This window comes from Myotis daubentonii, chromosome 16 (genome assembly GCF_963259705.1).
Source record: "Myotis daubentonii chromosome 16, mMyoDau2.1, whole genome shotgun sequence".
NCBI classification, from domain to species: domain Eukaryota; kingdom Metazoa; phylum Chordata; class Mammalia; order Chiroptera; family Vespertilionidae; genus Myotis; species Myotis daubentonii.
The window spans coordinates 38,882,853-38,904,832 of record NC_081855.1 but is presented as its reverse complement, the minus strand read 5'-3'; the positions used below and the strand labels follow the sequence as shown (position 1 = coordinate 38,904,832).

The following is a 21,980-nucleotide window of genomic DNA, read 5'->3' as shown; positions in this document are numbered from 1 at the left end:
AACCTACACAGCAGTTTAAAAGGCTGAGCAAATGTCCTACCTCCCACACTAATCTCACTCTCTTCAGAATGCCTGAAGTCCACTCAAGTGTGTTTTAGCTTTTTTTGACAGAGTCTCTTTCCAGATTGTGGTGTTAATTTCAACTTTGTAGGGCCTATTAGGAAGCCTGGTGCCCAATAAATGGGCCTTAAGTGAATAGGAAGAAAGGTAATATACTAGATGTCACAGTGTGGACTTGGTGTCTTATGTTTTGCTGCCCAGCTTTTCAGGTGTCTCTTCTCTACAGCTAGCTGCTTAGCTCCAGCAGGCAGGAAGCATAGCCTCCTTGTCTGTCACCATAGCCCTTAGCAGAGTTCTCTGTTGAATCTTGGATTCAGTTTAAAATGTTTGCTTGTTCCTGAAGCCTCAGGACACAGCCATGTCTTCATGGCTGCCTAAATACTCTGGCCTTATGGTACCTGCCATTTGGAGAATAAAGAAGCCAACAGGTCATAGTAATTAGTTTACAGATTTTCCTTTCAACTCTCGGGTACTTTGCTAATTACTTGCATTGGCAAGATAGGATATGTTGGTGGGAGATCTGAGCCAAGTAATTGTTAAGATTGCTGTGAAAATTGCAGTGGAAGCAATACCTCCCTCCCCGTCCCCCCGGTTAGCTTTTTATAGCTAGAAAACCACTGGTGAAATTTTTGTTCCAAGATTCTCAAAATCACCAGGATGTTACATTTTATCCTGTTGGACTTCTGAAGTAATGCTGGTAACATCTATTGTGCAGGTATTTCAAGCCTTGAAATACGGAATCGCTGATAGAAATGAGCCAGTTAAGAGGAAGGAAACAATTACTCAGTTGTTGTGAAGTAAGACAGATTGTATGGCACTTTTAAACACTGGTTTGTAGTTTGCTCATAAAAGAGAATGCCTAACTGGAATGTAGCTGGTGAAAATTAAACCATTAAACCTGCGCAAGTGAAAAGCAGTGGCCATCTGCCAAGTAAAAGCATGATCATCGTTTAGAAGTGAACTTCGTCTGTGCTCCTGTCTGCACATGACAGTGTCTCCTGTGGAGAAACCACTTTCTGACTTCAGTTTTCTTGATGTTTTTACAGAGCCTAAGCCCTTGTGAAGCTGGCAATGACAAGTCTGAATGGGCGCCATGCCGAAAAAGCCATTGACATGCCAAAACCATCAGCCCCCAGAGTGCATGTGCAGAGGTCCGTGTCCCGAGACACTATCGCCATCCACTTCTCGGCATCCGGGGAGGAAGAGGAGGAAGAGGAGGAGGAGTTCAGGGAGTATTTTGAGGAGGGGCTAGACGACCAAAGCATTGTAACGGGGCTTGAAGCCAAGGAAGACCTCTATTTTGAACCTCGGGGTGGCCATGACCCCACTGGCCCTGCCTCCCAGCCTATCCTGGCAGATGGACTGTCTGAGTCGCCTGCTGTTTTGCCCGTCTCCGAGAACACTGTAAAGCTGTTGGAAGCCCCTCTGCCTGCAGTGCAAGTATTAAGTACAGTGCCATTGGCTCTGTCCCCAGGGTCATCTTCATCAGGGCCCTTAGCTAGCTCTCCCAGTGTGTCATCCCTTTCTGAGCAGAAAACCAGTTCTTCTTCTCCATTGTCCTCTCCTTCCAAGTCTCCTGTCCTCTCATCCAGTGCCTCATCCTCCACCCTTTCCAGCTCGAAACCTTTTATGAGCCTTGTGAAGACCCTGTCCACTGAGGTGGAGCCAAAAGAACCCCCACCGCCCCCAAGGCACAGGCACTTGATGAAGACATTAGTCAAGTCTCTGTCCACAGACACCTCCAAGCAAGAGTCAGATACTGTGTCCTATAAACCACCTGATTCCAAGCTGAATTTACACCTGTTCAAGCAGTTTACCCAGCCACGAAACACAGGTGGAGATTCCAAAACCGCACCTTCTTCCCCACTCACTTCTCCCTCCGATACACGCTCCTTTTTTAAAGTGCCCGAAATGGAGGCAAAAATTGAAGACACTAAGCGACGCCTTTCAGAAGTCATACACGAGCCTTTTCAGCTCCTTAGCAAAATTATAGGGGAAGAAAGTGGCAGCCATAGGCCCAAAGCCTTATCTTCAAGTGCTTCAGAGCTCTCCAATCTGTCCAGCTTGAACGGTCACTTGGAAAGCAATCACAACTACAGCATCAAAGAAGAGGAGTGTGATTCTGAGGGGGATGGTGAGGGAAGCAATCCCAGCATCCCCAGAAGTGATCACCCAAAGTCCATTGATGAGCCCCCAAAAGAGGTGGAACTGAAGAGTTCCCAGGTGAGCAATCTAAAGGATTTAGGCCTGAAGACAAGTTCTCTAGTCCTTGAGAAATGTTCTCTGTCTGCCTTAGTGAGCAAAGAAGACGAAGAGTTTTGTGAACTGTACTCTGAAGAGTTTGATTTGGAAATGGATGGGGAGGGTAAAGTTGATAAGCTCCTAGATACACCTCTCAAGCCAGAGGAGCTGGCGGATGATGTCCCAACTCTTGACAGTGACGAGGAGGTGGACTTGGCCATGCAGCACCCAGAGTTACCCGTGAAGACACTGGGCTTCTTCATACTGTGTGTCTATGCGTACCTCATCCTCCCCCTCCCCCATTATGTGAGTGGACTCTTCCTGGGAATTGGCCTGGGATTCATGACTGCAGTTTGCATGATTTGGTTTTTTACACCACCAAGTGCTCATAAATATCACAGACTACATAAAAATCAACAACACTGGAACACAGGAACTCTAGATATCAAAGAACCAGAAATACTGAAGGTAAGCAAGCCTGAAATTTTTTAGTCTAGTGAGTTCATTGTCTCAGGTTTTTGCATAAGCAGTGTTTTTAAGACTTTGGGATCTCTTCGTTTTCCAGGTACCCAAGAGATTTATCAAGTAAACTTCATTCTAGTTCACGGTTTACTGATTCACCAAATAGTTTTTCAAGGATCTCCATGGCCTTAGAACAGCGGTTCTCAACCTGTGGGTCGCGACCCCTTTGGGGATCGAACGACCCTTTCACAGGGGTAGCCTAAGACCACCGGAAAACACATATATAATTACATATTGTTTTTGTGATTAATCACTATGCTTTAATTATGTTCAATTTTTAACAATGAAATTGGGGGTCACCACAACATGAGGAACTGTATTAAAGGGTCGCGGCATTAGGAAGGTTGAGAACCACTGCCCTAGAAAGTAGCATTTGCATCCAGTTTCTGTGTTATTCTTTCCCTAAACTTGCCAGGGATTTGCTACTTGAGGATTTGTTATAGCTGACTTTGTTAGAATTAAATATCCTTGAGGCCCTGGAGAAGGGTTAAATACTTCCTAATGCAAGAGAAGGAAAGGAGGAAGAGACGGCAAATTAATGTCAGTGGTTGGCCGCTGCTGGCTCTCCTCTTTCCTCTGTGCACAGCGGGACATGGGCTGGAGAAAGAGACATCGCCTTTCAGTGCATGTCAGATCTCAGGATCTGGGTCTCCTGAGGGATGTCATTAGGGTTCAGGAAGAAAATATTAGAACTTCTATTTATATTTATTTGTGCATACTTAAAAACTTCTGGCTATTGTGCATGTTTAATAATATACATGATATAAAAGTACAGTTATAGCTCATATAGTTCTTAAGTCATAGGGACATACACATTTTTTATATATTTATATGGTTTTTAAAAATTGTGGTAAAATACTACATAACATAAAATTTACCATCTTAACCATTTTCAAGTGTACAGTTGAGTGGTATTAAATACATTCACAGTATACAACCATTACCACCATCTATCCCCATAACTTTTTTATCTTGTAAAAGGGAAACTTTATACCTGTTAAACAATAACTCCTCATTCTTTCCTCCCCCTAGCCTCTAGCAAACAGTTCTACTTTCTGTTTTTGTGTGTGTTTTTAAAAATATTCTGAGTACCTCATATAAGTGGAATCATACAGTCTTTGTAATTTTGTGACTGGCTTATTTCACTTAGCATAATGTCCTGAAGGTTCATCCATGTTGTAGTATATTGCAGAATTTTCTTCCTTTTTAAGACTGAATAATATTCTATTGTTTGTATATATACCACATTTTGCTTATCCATTCATCCGTAAATGGACACTTGGGTTGCTTCCATGTTTTAACTATGGTGAATAATGCTGCCATGAACACGATTATACAACTGCCTCTTCAGGACCCTGCTTCCAATTTTTTTTAAAATATAAACTCAGAAGTGGGATTGCAGGATCACATGGTAATTCTCTTTTTAATGTTTTGAGGAACCGCTGTACTATGTTCAATAACAGCTATACCATTTTAGATTCCCACCAACAATGCACAAGAGTTCCAGTTTCTCTACCTTCACATTCTTGCCAATAATTGATGTTTTCTGGGTTTTTTTTATTTAGTTTTTTGATAGTTCAGAGCTTGTTTAATTTCTCTGCTAACAGGTTTTCCTCCACCTCATTTAAATAAGAATACTAAAAAAACAAACAAAAAGAAACGGTACCATGGTATCTCTTTATTGCAAAACAGACAAAACAAGGAGAAGAATCCTGGGGGTCTAAAATAACTGTTTTGATTTTTTTTTTTTTTTTTTTTTTAATTAAATCTTTATTGTTCAGATTATTACATTTGTTCCTTTTTTTTTTCCCCCCATAACTCCCCTCCTCCCAGTTCCCGCCCCACCCTCCGCCCTCACTCCCCACCCACTGTCCTCATCCATAGGTGCACGATTTTTGTCCAGTCTCTTCCCACATCTCCCACACCCCTTTCCCCCCCAAGAATAGTCAGTCCATTCCCTTTCTATGTCCCTGATTCTATTATAATCAACAGTTCATTCTGTTCGTCAGATTATTTATTCACTTGATTCTTAGATTCACTTGTTGATAGATGCATATTTGTTGTTCATAATTTGTATCTTTACCTTTTTCTTCCTCTTCCTCTTCTTAAAGGATACCTTTCAGCATTTCATATAATCCTGGTTTGGTGGTGATGAACTCCTTTAGCTTTTCCTTATCTGTGAAGCTCTTTATCTGACCTTCAATTCTGAATGATAGCTTTGCTGGATAAAGTAATCTTGGTTGTAGGTTCTTGGTATTCATCACTTTGAATATTTCTTGCCACTCCCTTCTGGCCTGCAAAGTTTCTGTTGAGAAATCAGCTGACAGTCGTATGGGTATTCCCTTGTAGGTAACTGAGTTTCTTTCTCTTGCTGTTTTTAAGATTCTCTCTTTATCTTTTGCTCTTGGCATTTTAATTATGATGTGTCTTGGTGTGGTCCTCTTTGGATTCCTTTTGTTTGGGGTTCTCCGCGCTTCTTGGACCTGTAAGTCCATTTCTTTCACCAGGTGGGGGAAGTTTTCTGTCATTATTTCTTCAAATAGGTTTTCAATATCTTGCTCTCTCTCATCTTCTGGCACCCCTATAATTCTGATGTTGGTACGCTTGAAGCTGTCCCAGAGGCTCCTTACACTATCCTTGCATTTTTGGATTCTTTTTTCATTTTGCTTTTCCGGTTGGATGTTTCTTGCTTCCTCGCATTTCAAATCATTGACTTGATTCTTGCGCTCCTCTGGTCTGCTGTCGGGCGTCTGTATAATATTCGTTATTTCAGTCTGTGTGTGCTTAATTTCTAGTTGGTTCCCCAATATAAGATCGAGGGTCTTATTAGTTTTCGTGTAGATCTCATTAAGTTTATCGGCAGCTTCTAAACAGTTCTTGAGAGACCTTAAAAGTGTGGTTCTGAACTCTATTTCTTCCATTGACAATTTTGTCCTGTTTCTTTGTCTCCGCATTTTGTTATGCTTCCTTGGTGCACCCCCTAGTGGTCTTTGTTCACAGTCTTATAGATAAATCTTGATTGTTGTAGTTAATTCCAGGGAGGGTTTGACCTCCAGGCCAAGTGGCTATGAGAATCAGCTGTGTCAGCAGTGAGAGAACTTCTGTCCTCTAGGGAGGTGCTAATCTAGCCTTTGCCTGAGGCTATCCGGCAAATGCCTCTGTGCAGGGCTTGGGCGGGGCGGGTCGCACAGGATCAACAGGGTGGGCCGGAGAGAGCAGTTATGGCGGCTCTCAGTCCTGTCCCCAGGGGCTCTGCCTCTCTGAGTCCCAGCACCCGCTGCAAAGCTCGGAGAGAAAGCTGCACTCGCTCTGACCGAAGCCAGACAGTCCGCTTCTCCCGTTTGAGCCTGGGTCCCTAAAGACTCGCCCGTATCTGGAGCTCAGAGTCTGCGACTCCCTCCCGATTGAAAACAACAACCGCGCCCTCCGCCGCCAGCCCGCTCTGCGCGCTCTGCGCACTCCGCACCTCAGAATTTGACTTCAGCACTGCGCCTCCTCTGAGTGTCCGTATGCGTTTCTCTTTCCTCCTAGTTGTAGGACTTCCACTCAGCCGGTGTTCCTGTGGTTCTGGGTGATGTCCGTTCCGTGTTTTAGTTTCACTTTTGAAGTAGTTGTTCAAAGCAGCAAACTCCGGCGTTAACCTATGTCGCCATCTTGGTTCTCCCTGTTTTGATTTTTAATTTCATAAATATTTTATCTTATTCAAAAAATGCATGGTCAGTGTTTAAAAAACACAGGAAAACCAAAGAGAACATTTATTTTTTAAAGATTTTTTTATTGATTTTTTTAAAGAGAGAGAGGAAGAGAGGAAGAGGAGAAACATTGATGTGAAAACAAAACATTCACTGGGGAGTGATCCCACAACCCATGCATGTGCCCTGACCAGGAATTGAACCAGCAACCTTTTCATGCATGGACGATGCTTAACCAATAACTGAACCACAACAGCCAGGGCAACAATTTATTCTTTATCACACTATTGGGAAGGATTATAGTTAACTAGAGGCCTGGTGCACGAACATTTGTGCACTGAGGGAGAAGGGGGGTATCCCTCAGCTTGGCCTGTGCCCTCTCACAGTCCAGGAGCCCTCAGGGGATGTCCTACTGATGGCTTAGGCCCCCTCCCCTTGGGTACTTATCTTTAACTCCAATGCCCTCTGCGGGAGGCAGCCAGGTGGCCGATCAGGGGACGGCGCTGCCCCATCACCGACCTGGTGATCAGGGGAAGGCACTGCAGCCAGTCTCCCTCTGCGGGAGACATTGGGGCAGGCCAATCAGGGGCCGGCACCAGCTGGCATGGCCCTGCCCCCCCATCACCCCTCCACTGCCGCTGGTCACTGCTGCCTTACTCCCCTCCCCCATTGCCGTCCCCTCTCTCTGCCTGTTGGCATGAGCCTTGGCTGGCCTGGTGCCGCCTCCTCGCCGGCCCCGCCCCCTGCTGACTGGTTGATTTGCATATTACACTTTTATTATATAGAATGATTTGGTTATATCTCCTATTTAAAAAAAACAACAATTTCTGCATGTATGAGTATATACATCACACACATGCAGACTCATACACTCTTTTTATTTTGATTTAATGAGACCACGTATTTTGCATTCTGACTTTTTTCTTTCTTTTACATGGCAATATGTTATGACACTGCTTCTATTTAAAGAGAAGCTGGTGCTGAGTCTTGAGGATGTGACACACTTGAGCTTAGTATTAATGTTTGAAGTGAAGCAAAAGAGACTCATTATTCATGGTTGCTAAGCTTTTTTGATAGGGCGATGATGTAATTTACATGCCCTCTAAGTAAGTTACTTATAACTTTAGCAAAGAAAAATGGTACTTATCTTTAACTCCAATGCCTAATGACTGACTGTGACATTCACTTTAAACTGGTTTGAGTACTTAATTGTTCTGGGAAGATTTTTAAATCTTCACTGTTGACTCCAGTCGATAGATTGCCTCCCATGTGCACCCCGACGAGGCATAAAACCCAAAACCTGACAAGGAGTTGAACCTGCAAGTTTTTACAAATTTTTTTCTTTTATTGATTTCAGAGAAGAAGGGAGAGTGAGAGGCAGAAACATCAATGATGAGAGAGAATCATTGATTGGCTGCCTCCTGCACACTGGGAGCAGTGTGAGCTATACTCTGAAGAGTTTGGAAATGTTGAGCCCACAGTCCAGGCATATGTCCTGACCAGGTATCAAACCATGACCTCCTGGTTCATAGGTCAACGCTCAACCACCGAGCAATACCAGCTGGGCTGAACCCGCAACCTTTTGGTGTATAGAATGATGCTCCAACTAATTAAGCCACCCGCAAGGGCAGGACTGTTCATTTTAAGGAAGGGGTTTTTTTGCCCTCAGTGCTTATATAAATGTATTTAAATTTTCCTTGTAGAGAATAAGTACTTCTAGATTGCTGTCATGGACTGACACGTGTAATCCAAATTGTCTTAGGCTGTTTTATGAGTATTCTTCCTGATTGATGTTTGAACAACTCTGATCAAATTTGGTAATTGTTTTTCATTCTTGGCCTTAACTTGTTTAGAATGGCTTTGTTACTAATGAGGAAAAGTACATTTTCACTTGAGAGGTTTTGTTTGGTGTTCAAGGCTGTTTTTAGAAACCTGACTAAAAACAGACCTTATTTTTAAAAGGGACACTTCTATTGATTAGAAGGGTTGGGTGAATTTTGCAAGCCAAAGATTTCAAATGCAAATATTCTTTGGTCTTAATTAATTTTACTGAGTAGGAGATCATTGGGATCTATTTTAAAATTATGACACTTTAAAACATTTAGCAGTGTTGACATTAACTTTGGGACCCAAATGTTGTGATAAGGAAAGTATAGTGAAGTCTAACTTTGAGCAGGTCTGTGAACATGTTTCTAGGATGAATCCAGCTATTTTGAGTTATTTTCTGCACATCTGATTTTATGTAATTGGTGTTTATAGAGTATATAATGGTACAATTCTTGAGGGCAAGTTTGGAAACTTTTTACCTTAAAAGAACCTAAATTTTAGTTTTTTAGAAACATCACTGACAAAGGATGCTATAAAAGCTTCCTGTGTTAAAGCTGTCTGGTACAGAGGTCCAAACCCTTGACAGTGACCCTGCAAACTTCATACCCTACGTAAACTCCCATCTGAGAGCCCCATGAAACATTTAGGCAGGGACCTTGATGCTTGAGAACTATTTTTGACCAGTGTTTTTAAACCTCTGAGCCATGTAAGTTCTCATTGGTGGATACAGGCAATCCTTGCAGCCTGGGCTGAGTGCCTGGTTCCTTTATGGCTCCTGAAACAATTTAAGGAGCTTTGCAATGTGACTTCACATGCTGAGGAAAAGGAAGAGAAAAGTAAAGCTTTTCTGTACTTTATCCGGGGGATTTTATTATTCCATCATACTTCAGACATTGTATTTTAAAATGACGCTGATGATTATGTGGGATGGTGAGCCAAAAAGGCCAGTTTGCAGGCAAGTAGTAGCTATGCTCAAAGACAAATAAGCAGTTGGTTAAGCCTCAAGGTATCCTGCTGATCAGTGGCTGTGTTGTCTGTAATAGAAATAGTCAAAGCTTTTGTGAGAACAAAGAGCTGTCACAAAGTCCATAGAAGAACTCTTAGAACCTCCTCCAAAACCTGCTTGTTCTTTTTCCCCCTGCTTGTTCTTAATGTTTAAAATCCATAGCTGATGAAAATCATCAAATAGGAAAAAGGTTGCCATAGGCATTCAACACAAAGTGACATGTGAACATGTGAAAGTCAGGAGGAAGACTAAAATGTTAAAAGAAGTTAGCATGACTTAAAACATTGCAACCTGGGTAAGTTAACTCAAGACAGAGCCTCATGTATGCTGCGGAATCCAACGGCATCACTATGAGCAACACCCCCAGGTGGTAACCTTCTGGGGGTGTTATTTTGGATGCTTAGTTAGGTACTCTGAGCTGGGGACCCTGGGGAAGAGTATGGATTTGGGCCAGGGGAGGCTGGGGCATTTAGAGTCAGCATATTGCACCTGGAATATTTGTTTTTGCTGAGCATTCTTAGGCAAGTTGGATGTTCCTTCTCCAAGAATGGGAAGTCACTTCACCAGGAGTATACTTATGTTTCCACATATCTATTATGAGAAGGTTTGTGAAGATTCCATAAGTTTCTTGGGTTTATGTTTGTGTGACTCATGCCGTTTTGAACTATATTCATGAGTTAAATTCTTTATCTCAGACTTATACTTGCAGAACACACCAGTAGAGTGTCAGTTTCCAGTGTTCTCTCTTTAAGAGATATGGCCTAGCAGGTTGACTAAAATTGCAATTACTGCATTGCAAGACTAATAGAAATGTATTTTGGAGAACCTTGTTTCTCCAAACAAGGTTTGGTCATGTCACATTTAGATATTTAATAAAAGGGATAGGTTTTTTTTTAGTTTTTTAAAAAATATATTTTATTGATTTTTTACAGAGAGAAAGAGAGAGGGATAGAGAGTCAGAAACATCGATGAGAGAGAAATATCGATTCAGCTGCCTTCTGCACACCCCCTACTGGGAATGTGCCCGCAACCAAGGTACATGCCCTTGACAGGAATCGAACCTGGGACCCCTCAGTCTGCAGGCCGATGCTCTGTCCACTGAGCCAAACCAGTTAGGGCAGAAAGGGATAGTTTTAAAAAAGTAATTAGATTCCCTAAATACAGGCTTTGATTTTGCTATGTAAAAGAATAATTTTATACGGAGAACATTATCAATTTTGTGAAGAAAATAAAACATGTAAATTTAATCTCAATTTCATGCAATTCTTTTTTTAAAAGAAATTAGAGTGAGCAATCTTAAGGAGAAAACAGCCTCATTAAATACAGACAAAAGAGACTTGGGTTGATTTCATTTGGTCTCTTACAACTCTCAATACAAGGAGTACAAGAAATAAAAAAGCATTTATTTCTACACTATAATTAACTGAAACTATCCTGCCCCTGTAATGGGTCGCTTGAGTTTTCATGTACAGCTTTTATAAACTTGGCTGTTTCCAGGGCCCCTCATGGCCAGAGAAGTGTATCAGGTGAGGTGTTTAGTGCAGGCATTCTCCCTTACAAGCAGGTGTTTCATGGGCTTCCTGAATTCCATTGGAACAATTGCTAAGGAGGTCAGGTGACCCCAAAATGATTATTTGAACTTTTTAAACGTCTTATTGTAGGAAATTTAAGGTATGCACAAAAGTAGAGAGATAGTAAAATGAACCCCCATGCACCCAACACGCAACTTCAACAATGATCCACATTTTGCCAATTTTCCATCCAACTCATTAACGTATGGCATGGCTGAACTGTAATTCTAGTCCTGAAATGTAATTCTAGTCAGCCAATGTATAACTATAGTTCATAGCATTGTTTCCTTGGGAAAATGTCTCGTAAATTCCAGCGAGGTATTCTAGGACCATCCTGCATGCCCCCTACTGGGGATCAAGCCCAAAACCCGGGCATGTGCCCTTGACCAGAATCGAACCCGGGACCCTTCAGTTCTCAGGCCAACGCTCTATCCACTGAGCCAAACCAGCTAGGGCTCTCGTTATTCTTGATGGTGTCTTCAAGCAGCATTTATTTTGAATGTTGACTCTTTGCTTGAGGCTATCATTCATAGTATAAATTCTGTATATGTATAGGTCTGTGTCTTTTATAGGAAAAACCAAATTTGCATCTAAAGTTCTATAAAGTTTAGTAAACTGTTCCTGCCATATTCTCTAACTCCATGATCTATGATATCATGTTTTAACTGATGACTCCAGTTCTAAACCATCAAATAAATACATCAAAAAGGGTTTAAGCCCGGCTAAAAGAAATCCCTGCTTACGTTTTAGCTTGGGGGACAAAAGAAAAGTAATCACCTTTTTGTCTGCTTTAGAGATAATTTTCAGCAGCAGGGGCCTCAGGTTCTGGCTCTGTTCTATTTAGGATTTGCACCTTCCCTGTTAGACTAGATGAAGGAATAATACAGGGGATGTGAGTGACAAGCAGCCTGAAATGCCAGCACAGCCCTGTGACAGCAGGGTGTCAGCCCAGGGACCTCATGCACTGAAGATAGAGAAATGCCCATCACTTCCTCAGGCCAAAGGCTGGTGTTTTTCTCTGGTTAGCTCAGCATCAGGCCTTGACCTCTTATTGGCACTGTAACCAGAAGTGAGCACAATAGTAGTTCTTCCAGACTATTATTTTGCAAAAGGTTAATTGTAGCTTTTAATCTTTCTAAGTATTAAATAAGTCCCTTAATAGATTGCAGTTTGTACTTTCAGCCAGACATGGCTTCTAAATCCACCAGAGATTGAAGAGAAAACCCTGACCTTCACAAATGGGATCACAGGACCAGTCTGTGGGCCAGACAGCTGCAGCCTGGCTGACTGTGGTCATTGTCCTGCAGTGGCATGCACTGTCTCAATTTTAACAGTTCCAGCTTCAGAAAGAAACAAGGCTTGTCTGAGTCACTTTAGTGCGGGTTGAGAGCATATCTGAGTTTTGTAGTTGACTGTCGAAATGCATTGAGTTGCTAACTATATGCTGTATCTGTTTATACCCACTCCCATGTCCCATAACAAAATTAAGTTGGAGTAATATCTTACTTGGTAAGAAATTCAGAGTTGAGAATTTTAGAACAGCTGAGCAGTGAAGGGCTGAGATTATATGAGAAACAGGGTGAAGGCCTTTGAGTTGCTGGGTTGCTCTCAGGATTGATGTTTGACCACTTAACTCTGGAAGTTCCATGTGCAGCTTACCAGGGAGATTGTTAAGCCCCAGAAAAATTGACTGATCGATGGTGTAAAAGGCAATTAGGATTTGCATTGGGAAATTGCTTTTTGCAAGGGCAGCCTCGTTTTTGTCTGTAGGGGTGCATTCAGGGTACAGAATGGGAGGGACTCGAGTCATGCTTGGCCACCTCTTGACCTGAGCCTCCCAATGGCCAGTCTGCATCTTGGATACTTGATTAGTGTGGGTTAAGTAGTGTCCCCTATAAGTGTCTCCGGGTTTCCTATCAAAGCTTATAGTGTTCTGGAAAGAGCCCTACATGGGAGTCAGGAAACCTGGGCTCCAGTCACAACCCATCTCTCTCTGCTGTATAAGATAGAGCTTGTTCAGTTTCTGTTCTGAAAAGCTTTAACTTCTTTTACTCTTAAAATTCTTTCCGAGGTTACTTATTTCCTTTACCTGTGCTGTTTTATGTAATTATAACTTAGTTTTTTTGGTTGGGAACAATGACCAAGTTGCCCACTTTTTTTTTTTTAATATATATTTATTTTATTTTTTACAGAGAAGAAGGGAGAGGGATAGAGAGTTGGAAACATCGATGAGAGAGAAACATCGATTCAGCTGCCTCCTGCACACTCCCTAATGGGGATGTGCTCGCAACCAAGGTACATGCTCTTGATCGGAATCGAACCTGGGACCCTTGAGTCCGCAGACTGACGCTCTATCCACTGAGCCAAACCGGTTAGGGCCAAGTTGCCTACTTTAAAGTAACCTCCACAGCTCCCTGCACTTAGTATGGTCCCAGCACATTCTTTTGCTTGTCTCCACTTACGCATCTGGAACTGTCCTTATGTGTGCTTTATATACAGCTTTTATTTAATCCTCACAGCCACCCTCTGAATACGGCTACATTTATGTACTCAGTTGTCAAACATTTGTTACAACTGTGATTGTCTTGTGGAGTTTGTGGTTAAGTAAACCAGGCAGTTAACAGATACAGTGCTAGGAGGAAAGTAACTTAGGTGATCAGGGCAGCTTCCTGGGAGAAGTGCCATCATTGCCACGATTTGAGGAAACACCAGGTGTTAGACTGAAGGTGGGTCTGTGCCGTGGAGGTGAAGTAGGAGCCTGGACCTCAGAGTCAGGTAGACTTGGTTTAAGTCTCAGATTTGCCACTCTCTAGACCACTTTTTTTTTAACCACTCTCGAGGCAAATCACTTAACCTCTCTCACTATTTTCCTCACCTATAAAATTATAGGGAATTCGCAGAAGTAAAGGAGATAATGCACCTTGAAGTGCCTAGATCACAATATGAGCTTAAATGTCAGCTATTATTATGAACATTAGTATTTTTGAAATCATATGTATAGTATTTGTTCCTTTTACTACATGCAATAAAGTACTGTTAGCATGGAGAAAGTCATTATGGCTTGAGCAGCGTGTCAACTTAGAGGGAAAATGAACAGAGTATTAGCAATCAAACTCAGCAATGTATACAAAGGATAATCATAGTGTTGTGATGATAAACTGGTTCTCTGGGGTGGGCTGGAAGCCCTCTTTGTACTGTTCACTAATTTTCATGGTGTAAGAACTCCCACCAGTCAGTTGCAAGCTACCAACATGAAATCACTGAAGGTATAGTTGGGAAGAGATGTGTAGAATAGGCTCTCATGAGCTGGTATGACCCAACTTCAACTCATCATGACCGATACATAATTTCCCCAAGAATGCAAAACTAGTTCAGCATTTGAAAATCAATTAGTGTAACCTCACCATACTAACAGACTAAAGAAAAAGGCAAAAAACTGTGAAGCAAAAAATATACTTAGTTCTACACTTTGCAAAATAGAGCCATCTAAACAGATGCTATGACCATACAGTCCACTTCAGGCCCCACTGTGCTCTGTATTGCTTGTTCTCTTTTTTTACTCATTACTCTGGTCATTGCTATTTCTTTATAAACACCTAGATCACACCCTCTTTTCATGGTTACTGCTTTTTGATTCAACATTTTTTATAGATACAAGTGACTCTTGGGGAGGAGGGAGAAATACTCCTATCTCATGCAATAAAATATATTGAAGTACATAAACCTATATAATTGGCTCATAAATCTTACACCTCCAAAGACGAAGAAGTATATTTGTCTAATTTTACTTCCATGACATATTCAGGGTACTCTTTGTGCCAAATTTCTATGGTTGCTCCAGTGGGGTCATAAGATGCTAAAATGAAGGCTCAATTCTTCTCTACTGATTTGGGTCAAGAATAGTGTCCTGTTTTTAATATTTGTATCAACTCCTGACACATTACTTGGTCTATAGAGAAACTCAACTAATGTTTTGATGAATAAATAAATGAATAAAAAAGAAGTCTGAGGATTCCTCATTTGCAGAGGCCCTTCAGACTTCAAGGTGAGATCAAGTACTTACCGTAGAAATGGCTATTTCTTGAAAAGAATGACAATTTCAACTCCAGTGTAGTGAGCGTTAACATTTCTCTGCTCATTAGAAAGACATTTATAAAATGGGGGTTGGGTATGGGGTGGGAAGATATCAATTAAAATTCCCTAGAGAACTTCTTTTAAAGAGATCTGGGCCACCCATGTCATCTGTGGGGCAGACAGAATGTTAAATGATGGATATTAATTACAGCTATGGGATTAGCTTTAGCACAATTTTATGGTGTGTTGGGCCTTTGTGTGTTGTTCATACACTTCAATATGTTTGTTCTCTTAAAAAAATCAATGTATAAGTACATTTATGTTGATTGAGAGGTGACCCTGGACCAATATTTTACTCATGTAAGTAACTATACACTTTCGATTTTTGACATATTGATCATATATGTGATTTATTTAATGCCTAATTCTCAATTATCTGCTTTACGATATTATTTTAGTGATATAGAAATAGAGTGGTAGGTGTTCTCTGGGTCCTGGAAAAGTAGCATGAGTTAATATGGTCTGTGAAATTTCAAAGATCGTTTGCAAGTTGGCTACTGAGGAAGACCAGGTTGGGTGGGATAACTCACCCCCAGAGGAGGTCAGGGCAAAAGACTTGCTCTGTTTACATGAACAATACTTTTGAGTTTCTTGATTTGCTTGTCAGCTTTACAAAAGGAAAATAACCTTTTATATAGGACTAGGGGCCCGGTGCACGAAATTCGTGCACTGGGTGTGTGTGTGTGTGTTGGGGGGGGAGTGCCCCTCAGCCCAGCCTGCCCCCTCTCACATACTGGGAGCCCTCAGGCGTTGACCCCCATCACCCTCCAATCGCAGGATCGGCCCCTTGCCCAGGCCTGACGCCTCTGACAGAGGTGTCAGGCCTGGGCAGGGGACCCTCATTTCCCCCCATCACTGGTTCTGCCCCCAGCCCAGGCCTGATGCCTCTGGCCCAGGCATCAGGCCTGGGCAGGGGACCCCCAGACCCCTCCGATTGCTGGCTCTGCCCCTTGCCCAGGCCTGATGCCTCAGCCAGAGGCGTAGACCCCCATCACCCTCTGATCGCCTGATCGGCCCCTTGCCCAGGCCTGATGCCTCCGCCAGAGGTGTCAGGCTTGGACAGGGGACCCGCATCTCCCCCTGATCACTGGCTCTGGCCCCCACCCAGGCCTGAGGCCTCTGGCCCAGGAATCATGCCTGGGCAGGGGACCCCCATCTCCCTCTGATCGCTTGCTCCACCCCCCGCCCAAGCCTGACGCCTCTGACCCAGGCTTTAGGCCTGGGCAAGGGGACCATCATATCCCCCCAATCCCCGGCTCAGCCCCCCGCCCAGGCCTGATGCCTCAGCCAGAGGAGTTGACCCTCATCACCCTCCGATCACCAATCACCGGATCGGCCCCTTGACCAGGCCTGAGGCCTCCGGCAGAGGTGTCAGGCCTGGGCAGGGGACCCCCAGCTCCCCGCGGTTGCAGGCTCCGCTCCTGCCCAGACCTAACGCCTCTGGCTGAGGCGTCCGGCTCAGGCAGCGGGGACCCGCAGCTGCAGCAGCCCCGTGATCGTGGGCTCCGCTTTAGGCCCAGGCAAGGGACGCCTAGCTCCCGGGACTGCCAGCTTCGACCGTGCCCAGCTCCCATCGCTGGCTCCACCCCTACTTCCTGCTATCACTGGCCAGGGCGGCAAAGGCGGCTGATTCTCCGATCATGGTTGGGGGGCAGGGCAAAGGCGGCCCCAGGGCCGCCTTTGCCCTGCCCCCCAGCTCTTAGCTCCCCCCTGGGTTTCCGATCACTGTCAGTGGCAGGGGGCTTCTTCCTGCTTTCCCTTTCGCCTCCCTGCATTGTGCCTACATATGCAAATTAACCGCCATCTTGTTGGCAGTTAACTGCCAATCTTAGTTGGCAGTTAACTGCCAATCATAGTTGGCAGTTAATTTGCATATAGCCCTGATTAGCCAATGAAAAGGGTATCGTCGTACGCCAATTACCATTTTTCTCTTTTATTAGTGTAGATAATGGACATTGTCATTCTCCCCCAAATCTAGCTTTTTAGTTATCAAAAAACATACCAAATTACTCCTCAGCACTGATTATCCTTCACGCTAAGCACTTGTTTCAGAAACCTGTAGTCATTAATAAATTGACACTTGAGTTACGATCAAGTTTGATTTCAGTGTCCTAAATACCAGCGGTCATCATTTTCACATTGAATCTGATCTGTATTTATTCTTATTTTACTAATAGAAGTTTTCTCCATCAGGGTTGGATGAATGAAATTTACAACTATGATCCAGAAACTTACCATGCGACTTTGACACATTCAGTCTTTGTTCGACTTGAGGGTGGGACCTTAAGACTTTCAAAGCCCAATAAAAATATTTCCAGGAGGGCAAGCTACAATGAAACAAAGCCAGAGGTCACCTACATCAGCCAGAAAATCTACGACCTCTCAGACAGCAAGGTAAGTCCAACTAACTTAGGAAACTCAGATTAATGAAAAACATTTTTTCCCTAAAAAGGGTGTGTGTGTGTGTGTGTTTACAGTATTAGTACAATTCAGAGCAGAACCTTTCAAATGTTAATGTGCATATGAATCTCCAGAGCATTATTTTATTTTTTAATTTATTTTTTTACAAATGTTTTTATTGCTTTCAGAGAGAAGGGAGGGGGAGAGATATAAACATCAATGAAAATCATCAATCGGCTGTCTCCTGCATGCCTTCCACTGTGGATCAATCCTGCAACCCAGGCATGTGCCCTGACCAGGAATTGAACCATGACCTCCTTGGTTCCTGGGTCAATGCTCAACCACTGAGCCACACCAGCCAGGCTCTTGAGCATCTTTTTAAATGAAGACTTGAATTCAGCAATTCTGAGTGGGGCCTGAGAGTCTGCATTTTTATGAACTCCCAGGTGGTACCCATGCTGCTGGTTGGGAACCACACTTCAAGGAACAAGGGCATAGCACACTCTTCTGACTTTGAGAGTTAAGTTTTTCATTCAAACAAAAAGCTGTATGTAGTGGTACTAGGATAATAACTAATGAGGTCTCCATAAATATGAAAATTATAGATATGCAATATAACTACATTTTGATAAAAGTATTATATACTTGTGTTTTTGAGAAATATAAATTATTTGTTATTCCAAAAAGTTATAGATTCTCTGTTCTTCTTATAACTATATGACTGATCTTTAAGTTTTTCCAAAATTATAGAAATATTTAAAATAGCTTTAGTTATAAACTAGAGTTTTCCCTCTAGATCTAGTTTTATAAATTTTTGTTTTCCTCCCAGCTTACGTTTGGTCCAGGGTCATTAAACTCAGTTGCTATCCAAACTTAGTTGATGAAGATCCACTATATAATTATTGTGCTATTACTACCTGAAAATTATACATATTCGTAGCTCTTGCAAAATTCTTAAACATCTACTTTCTATAATAATTTTGAAGAAGACTAACAAGTCATCTCTAAAATTTTATTCTAAAGTCTATAGTCGTGTTATAGATAGATGGTAATTATTTCACATTCATCATTTTAGTAAAAAATACTTTAAAGTTTGCATTTGTACTCTACATATTTTAATTCACAGTATAGCATATTTTTTATTGAGTATGTTAATCATCACTTCCCTTTCTCTGTAGATTTATCTTGTACCTAAAAGTTTGGCTCGAAAACGAATCTGGAATAAAAAGTATCCCATTTGTATCGAGCTTGGTCGACAAGATGACTTTATGTCCAAGGCCCAAACTGATAAAGAGACTTCTGAAGAAAAGCCGCCAGCTGAGAGAGACCTGGGAGTCGAGGACCCTAAGAAGCCACCCCATCCTCAGGAAGGAACAAGATCTGGCCAGAGAGATCAGATATTGTATCTCTTTGGGAGAACTGGCCGAGAAAAGGAGGAGTGGTTTAGGAGATTTATTCTGGCATCTAAGCTGAAGTCGGAAATCAAGAAGCCAACTGGTGTCTCTGGAAGTAAATCAGGTAAGGACAAGTGTGCTAAATGTTTATGTATTTTTAAAGGGCCTGTAGGAGAATTGAAATTCCCAAATAGGAAGGAAGGAAGCCCACTCTGAATCGATGACTGTCTGTCTGCCATCTAAGGTGTGTTCTCATTAATAATTTGCCTTTTAGGCCAATCACTGTGACCCTTTAGACATTCAACCAGTGATGGAACCATTTGCAGGTGTATGTTTTTAGCCTTTGCTGGTTCCTTAGGATTATATTTATGTATTATAAAACTTCTAAAAATTTCCTCTGAAAGAAGAAGCAATAGCACAACCCTGTTTATAATGAGACAGCTAGTGCTGTCAAGCCCCTGGCCTCAATTATGTCCCCCAGCAAAATGCGGGATCACCATATAAATGCAGCATCCTCTGGCATCTAGACTCACTGCATTTGTATAGATAATCATGACCTCTGCTCATTTCTATCCCTCTGCCTCATGTCGTCTTGCTTGGAACTTCACTTAACTTTATTGTGACCGGTCACAGTACATACCAGGGGTCCCTCAGCCTGGCCTGCACCCTCTCCAGGGGTCCGGGGAGGAGCCTGGGCTGGGTGCTGCACTGCTCCCGCTCATCCCGGCCCCGTTGCACTGGCCACTGCCTCGGTAGCACACAGCTGCAGAGGCCCGAGAGGCTGATGCCACTGCAGCTGCACTCGCCAGGTGTGAGCACACTGACCCCCAGGGAGCGTCTTCCCCCTGGTGGTCAGTGCACGTCATAGCGACCGGTCAAACATTCGTTTGGTTATATATAGAGATAGATACTATTCCCTTTACCTGGAATGCTCTTTCCCATCCTGGGCCAGGAAAATGCCGGTTATTTCAAGAGGCAGTCCAGAGGTCACTACCAGTGGAAATCAGTACTGGGGTAAGCACCTCTCCACTCTGTTGGACAGAGGTGGTCACCCCCTTCTTTCTGCCCTAAAAGTCCTTTAGTCATGCTTCAGCTACAATACTTTTTATAGGAAATTGTGATTTATTTGACTAGGTGCCCAAGTTCAAAGGCAGGGATTATTCTCCTTTTTGATGTGGAATTGGCCTAGAAAAGTGCTTGATAAAAACCTTATTGAATAGAAGAGGGCACGTTTGGAATTGCCATGAGCTGTGGATGAACAATTATCTTTCTGCCCACTTTCCATTTGCCCCTGGGTGTGTGCCAGTCCTTTATTTGACCCTAAGAGATCACCAGGAAAAAGAAAAAGGTACCTACTAGTGTATTTCATGGCTCCCATTACTCTGAATGGTCTTAGGGAGGAATAAAAACTGTTCTAAAAAATTATCTATTATTAGAATGGAGAGTATCACCTTATAAGTATTTCTTAAATCGTCATTTGATAGCATTTTAGCTGCTTTTCCTTACAACCTTATACTGTCACTATTTTTTTTTAATCCTCACTTGAGGATATTTTTCCATTGATTTTTAGAGAGACTGGAAGAGAGAAGGAGAGACAGAGAGAAACATCGATGTGAGAGAAACACATCAATTGGTTGCCTCCTACAGGAGCCCTGACCAGGGCCCCAGGCCGGGGAGGAACCTGCAACCAAGGCACATGCCCTTGACTGGAATTGAACCCGGGACCCTCTGGTCCACAGGCCGATGCTCTATCCACTGAGCCAAACTGGCTAGGGCTGTCACTGTTTTTTAAATAGTCATTTGATAACCTTTTAAGCTGCTTTTCTCAATGTAACCCAGTGGAATTTGCTCTACATTTCATTTACTTTGCAGTCCTTTTCTTCATCTGTATTAACAATCCTTACTTCTTTGCTCCAGGGATTTTGCCCTCACACAGCAGACACAGCAGTCCCTCAGGACACCTGACCCACAGTCGCAGCAGCAGTAAAGGCAGTGTAGAGGAGATTATGTCCCAGCCAAAGCAGAAGGAGCTGATGGGCAGTGTGCGGCAGAAGATGCTTCTAGACTACAGCGTGTACATGGCCAGATGTGTCCCCCAAGAGAACCGAAGCCCCCAGAGGAGTCCCGTGCAGAGTGCAGAGAGCAGCCCCACGGCTGGAAAAAAGGTAATTCTGGCTGCCAAGGAGTGGCTTTTCAGATCTTCCATTTAAACTCATTTCTTCCTGCATAAGCACCTCTGTGTACCAGGCCCTGTTCTAGGCATTGGTGTCTTGTTCACAGTAATGAACAGGAAAGAGGGGGCTCTGCCCTCAGGTAACTTGTAGTTCCAGAGATAGCAAGAAACAGACATCAGGTGGTGATACAAATTAAAATAAAGCGAAATAAGGGAGTACAGAAGGTGGCCAGAACTTCTATTTCAGATCAGTGGTCAAGGTGGGTCTCTTGAGGAGGTGACATTTGGGCAGAGGCCTGACCAATGTGAGGAAGTGAGCCATGGTGATAGGTATGGGAGGAGCATTTCAGGTGGGTAACCAGCAAGTGTAAAAGCAGGATATGTGGTTGGAGTATTCAAAGAATTGTGATAAGGACAGTTTGGGGAACAATGAACAAGGGACAAAGACAGGGCCTCATCGGATCAGTTCCAGGGGGTATGGGAAGCTCCAGGAGGGTTTTGAGCAGGGGGTAATATTGATCTGATTTAAGTTTTAAAAAGGTAAGTGGCTTTCCCTGGAGAATTGGCTATAGGAGGAAAAGTGTGGATAGGAGGCAATGATGGCAGTGGAGAATGGGACTGAGGTCAAGGTGGTAACAGCCAATGGTGAGAAGGGGCTGCTTTGGGAGTATGTGTCGTAGGGGAGCTGGCTGGATTTGCTGATGAATTAGATGTGGGGTGTGAGAGTACCAGCCTGGTTTTTTCACATGAGCAACTGGGTGATCAGTAGGGAAGTTCACAGAATCATTAATAATAGAGGTCTAATTCTTCAATGACCATTGTATTCTCAAATTCTCAGACACCTCAGTTATGTCCAGTGCTTTTGAAGATTCACCACCAGGGTTATTTCCAAAGTGTAAAAATCTAGATATTGACTCACTACCACCTGTGATAAGATAAATAATATAAGCTACCATATGC

The 21,980-nt window shown here is 43.0% G+C and overlaps 1 protein-coding gene across 6 annotated transcripts in view; it reads left to right on the top strand.

The window, feature by feature from the left end:
* TEX2 (testis expressed 2) overlaps positions 1-21,980 on the top strand; it is a 95,423-nt gene that overhangs the window by 38,129 nt on the left and 35,314 nt on the right. For 4 of the 6 annotated variants that reach the window (XM_059669957.1, XM_059669961.1, XM_059669959.1 and 1 more), the window contains 4 exons: positions 1,107-2,769; positions 17,247-17,447; positions 18,632-18,971; positions 20,765-21,012. In XM_059669957.1, the coding sequence (XP_059525940.1) occupies positions 1,132-2,769; positions 17,247-17,447; positions 18,632-18,971; positions 20,765-21,012 (2,427 nt within the window). In that variant the 5' untranslated portion in view covers positions 1,107-1,131. Of the gene's footprint in view, positions 1-1,089; positions 2,770-17,246; positions 17,448-18,631; positions 18,972-20,764; positions 21,013-21,980 lie in introns of those variants that run through there. The other 2 variants (XM_059669958.1, XM_059669963.1) reach the window with 2 other exon arrangements.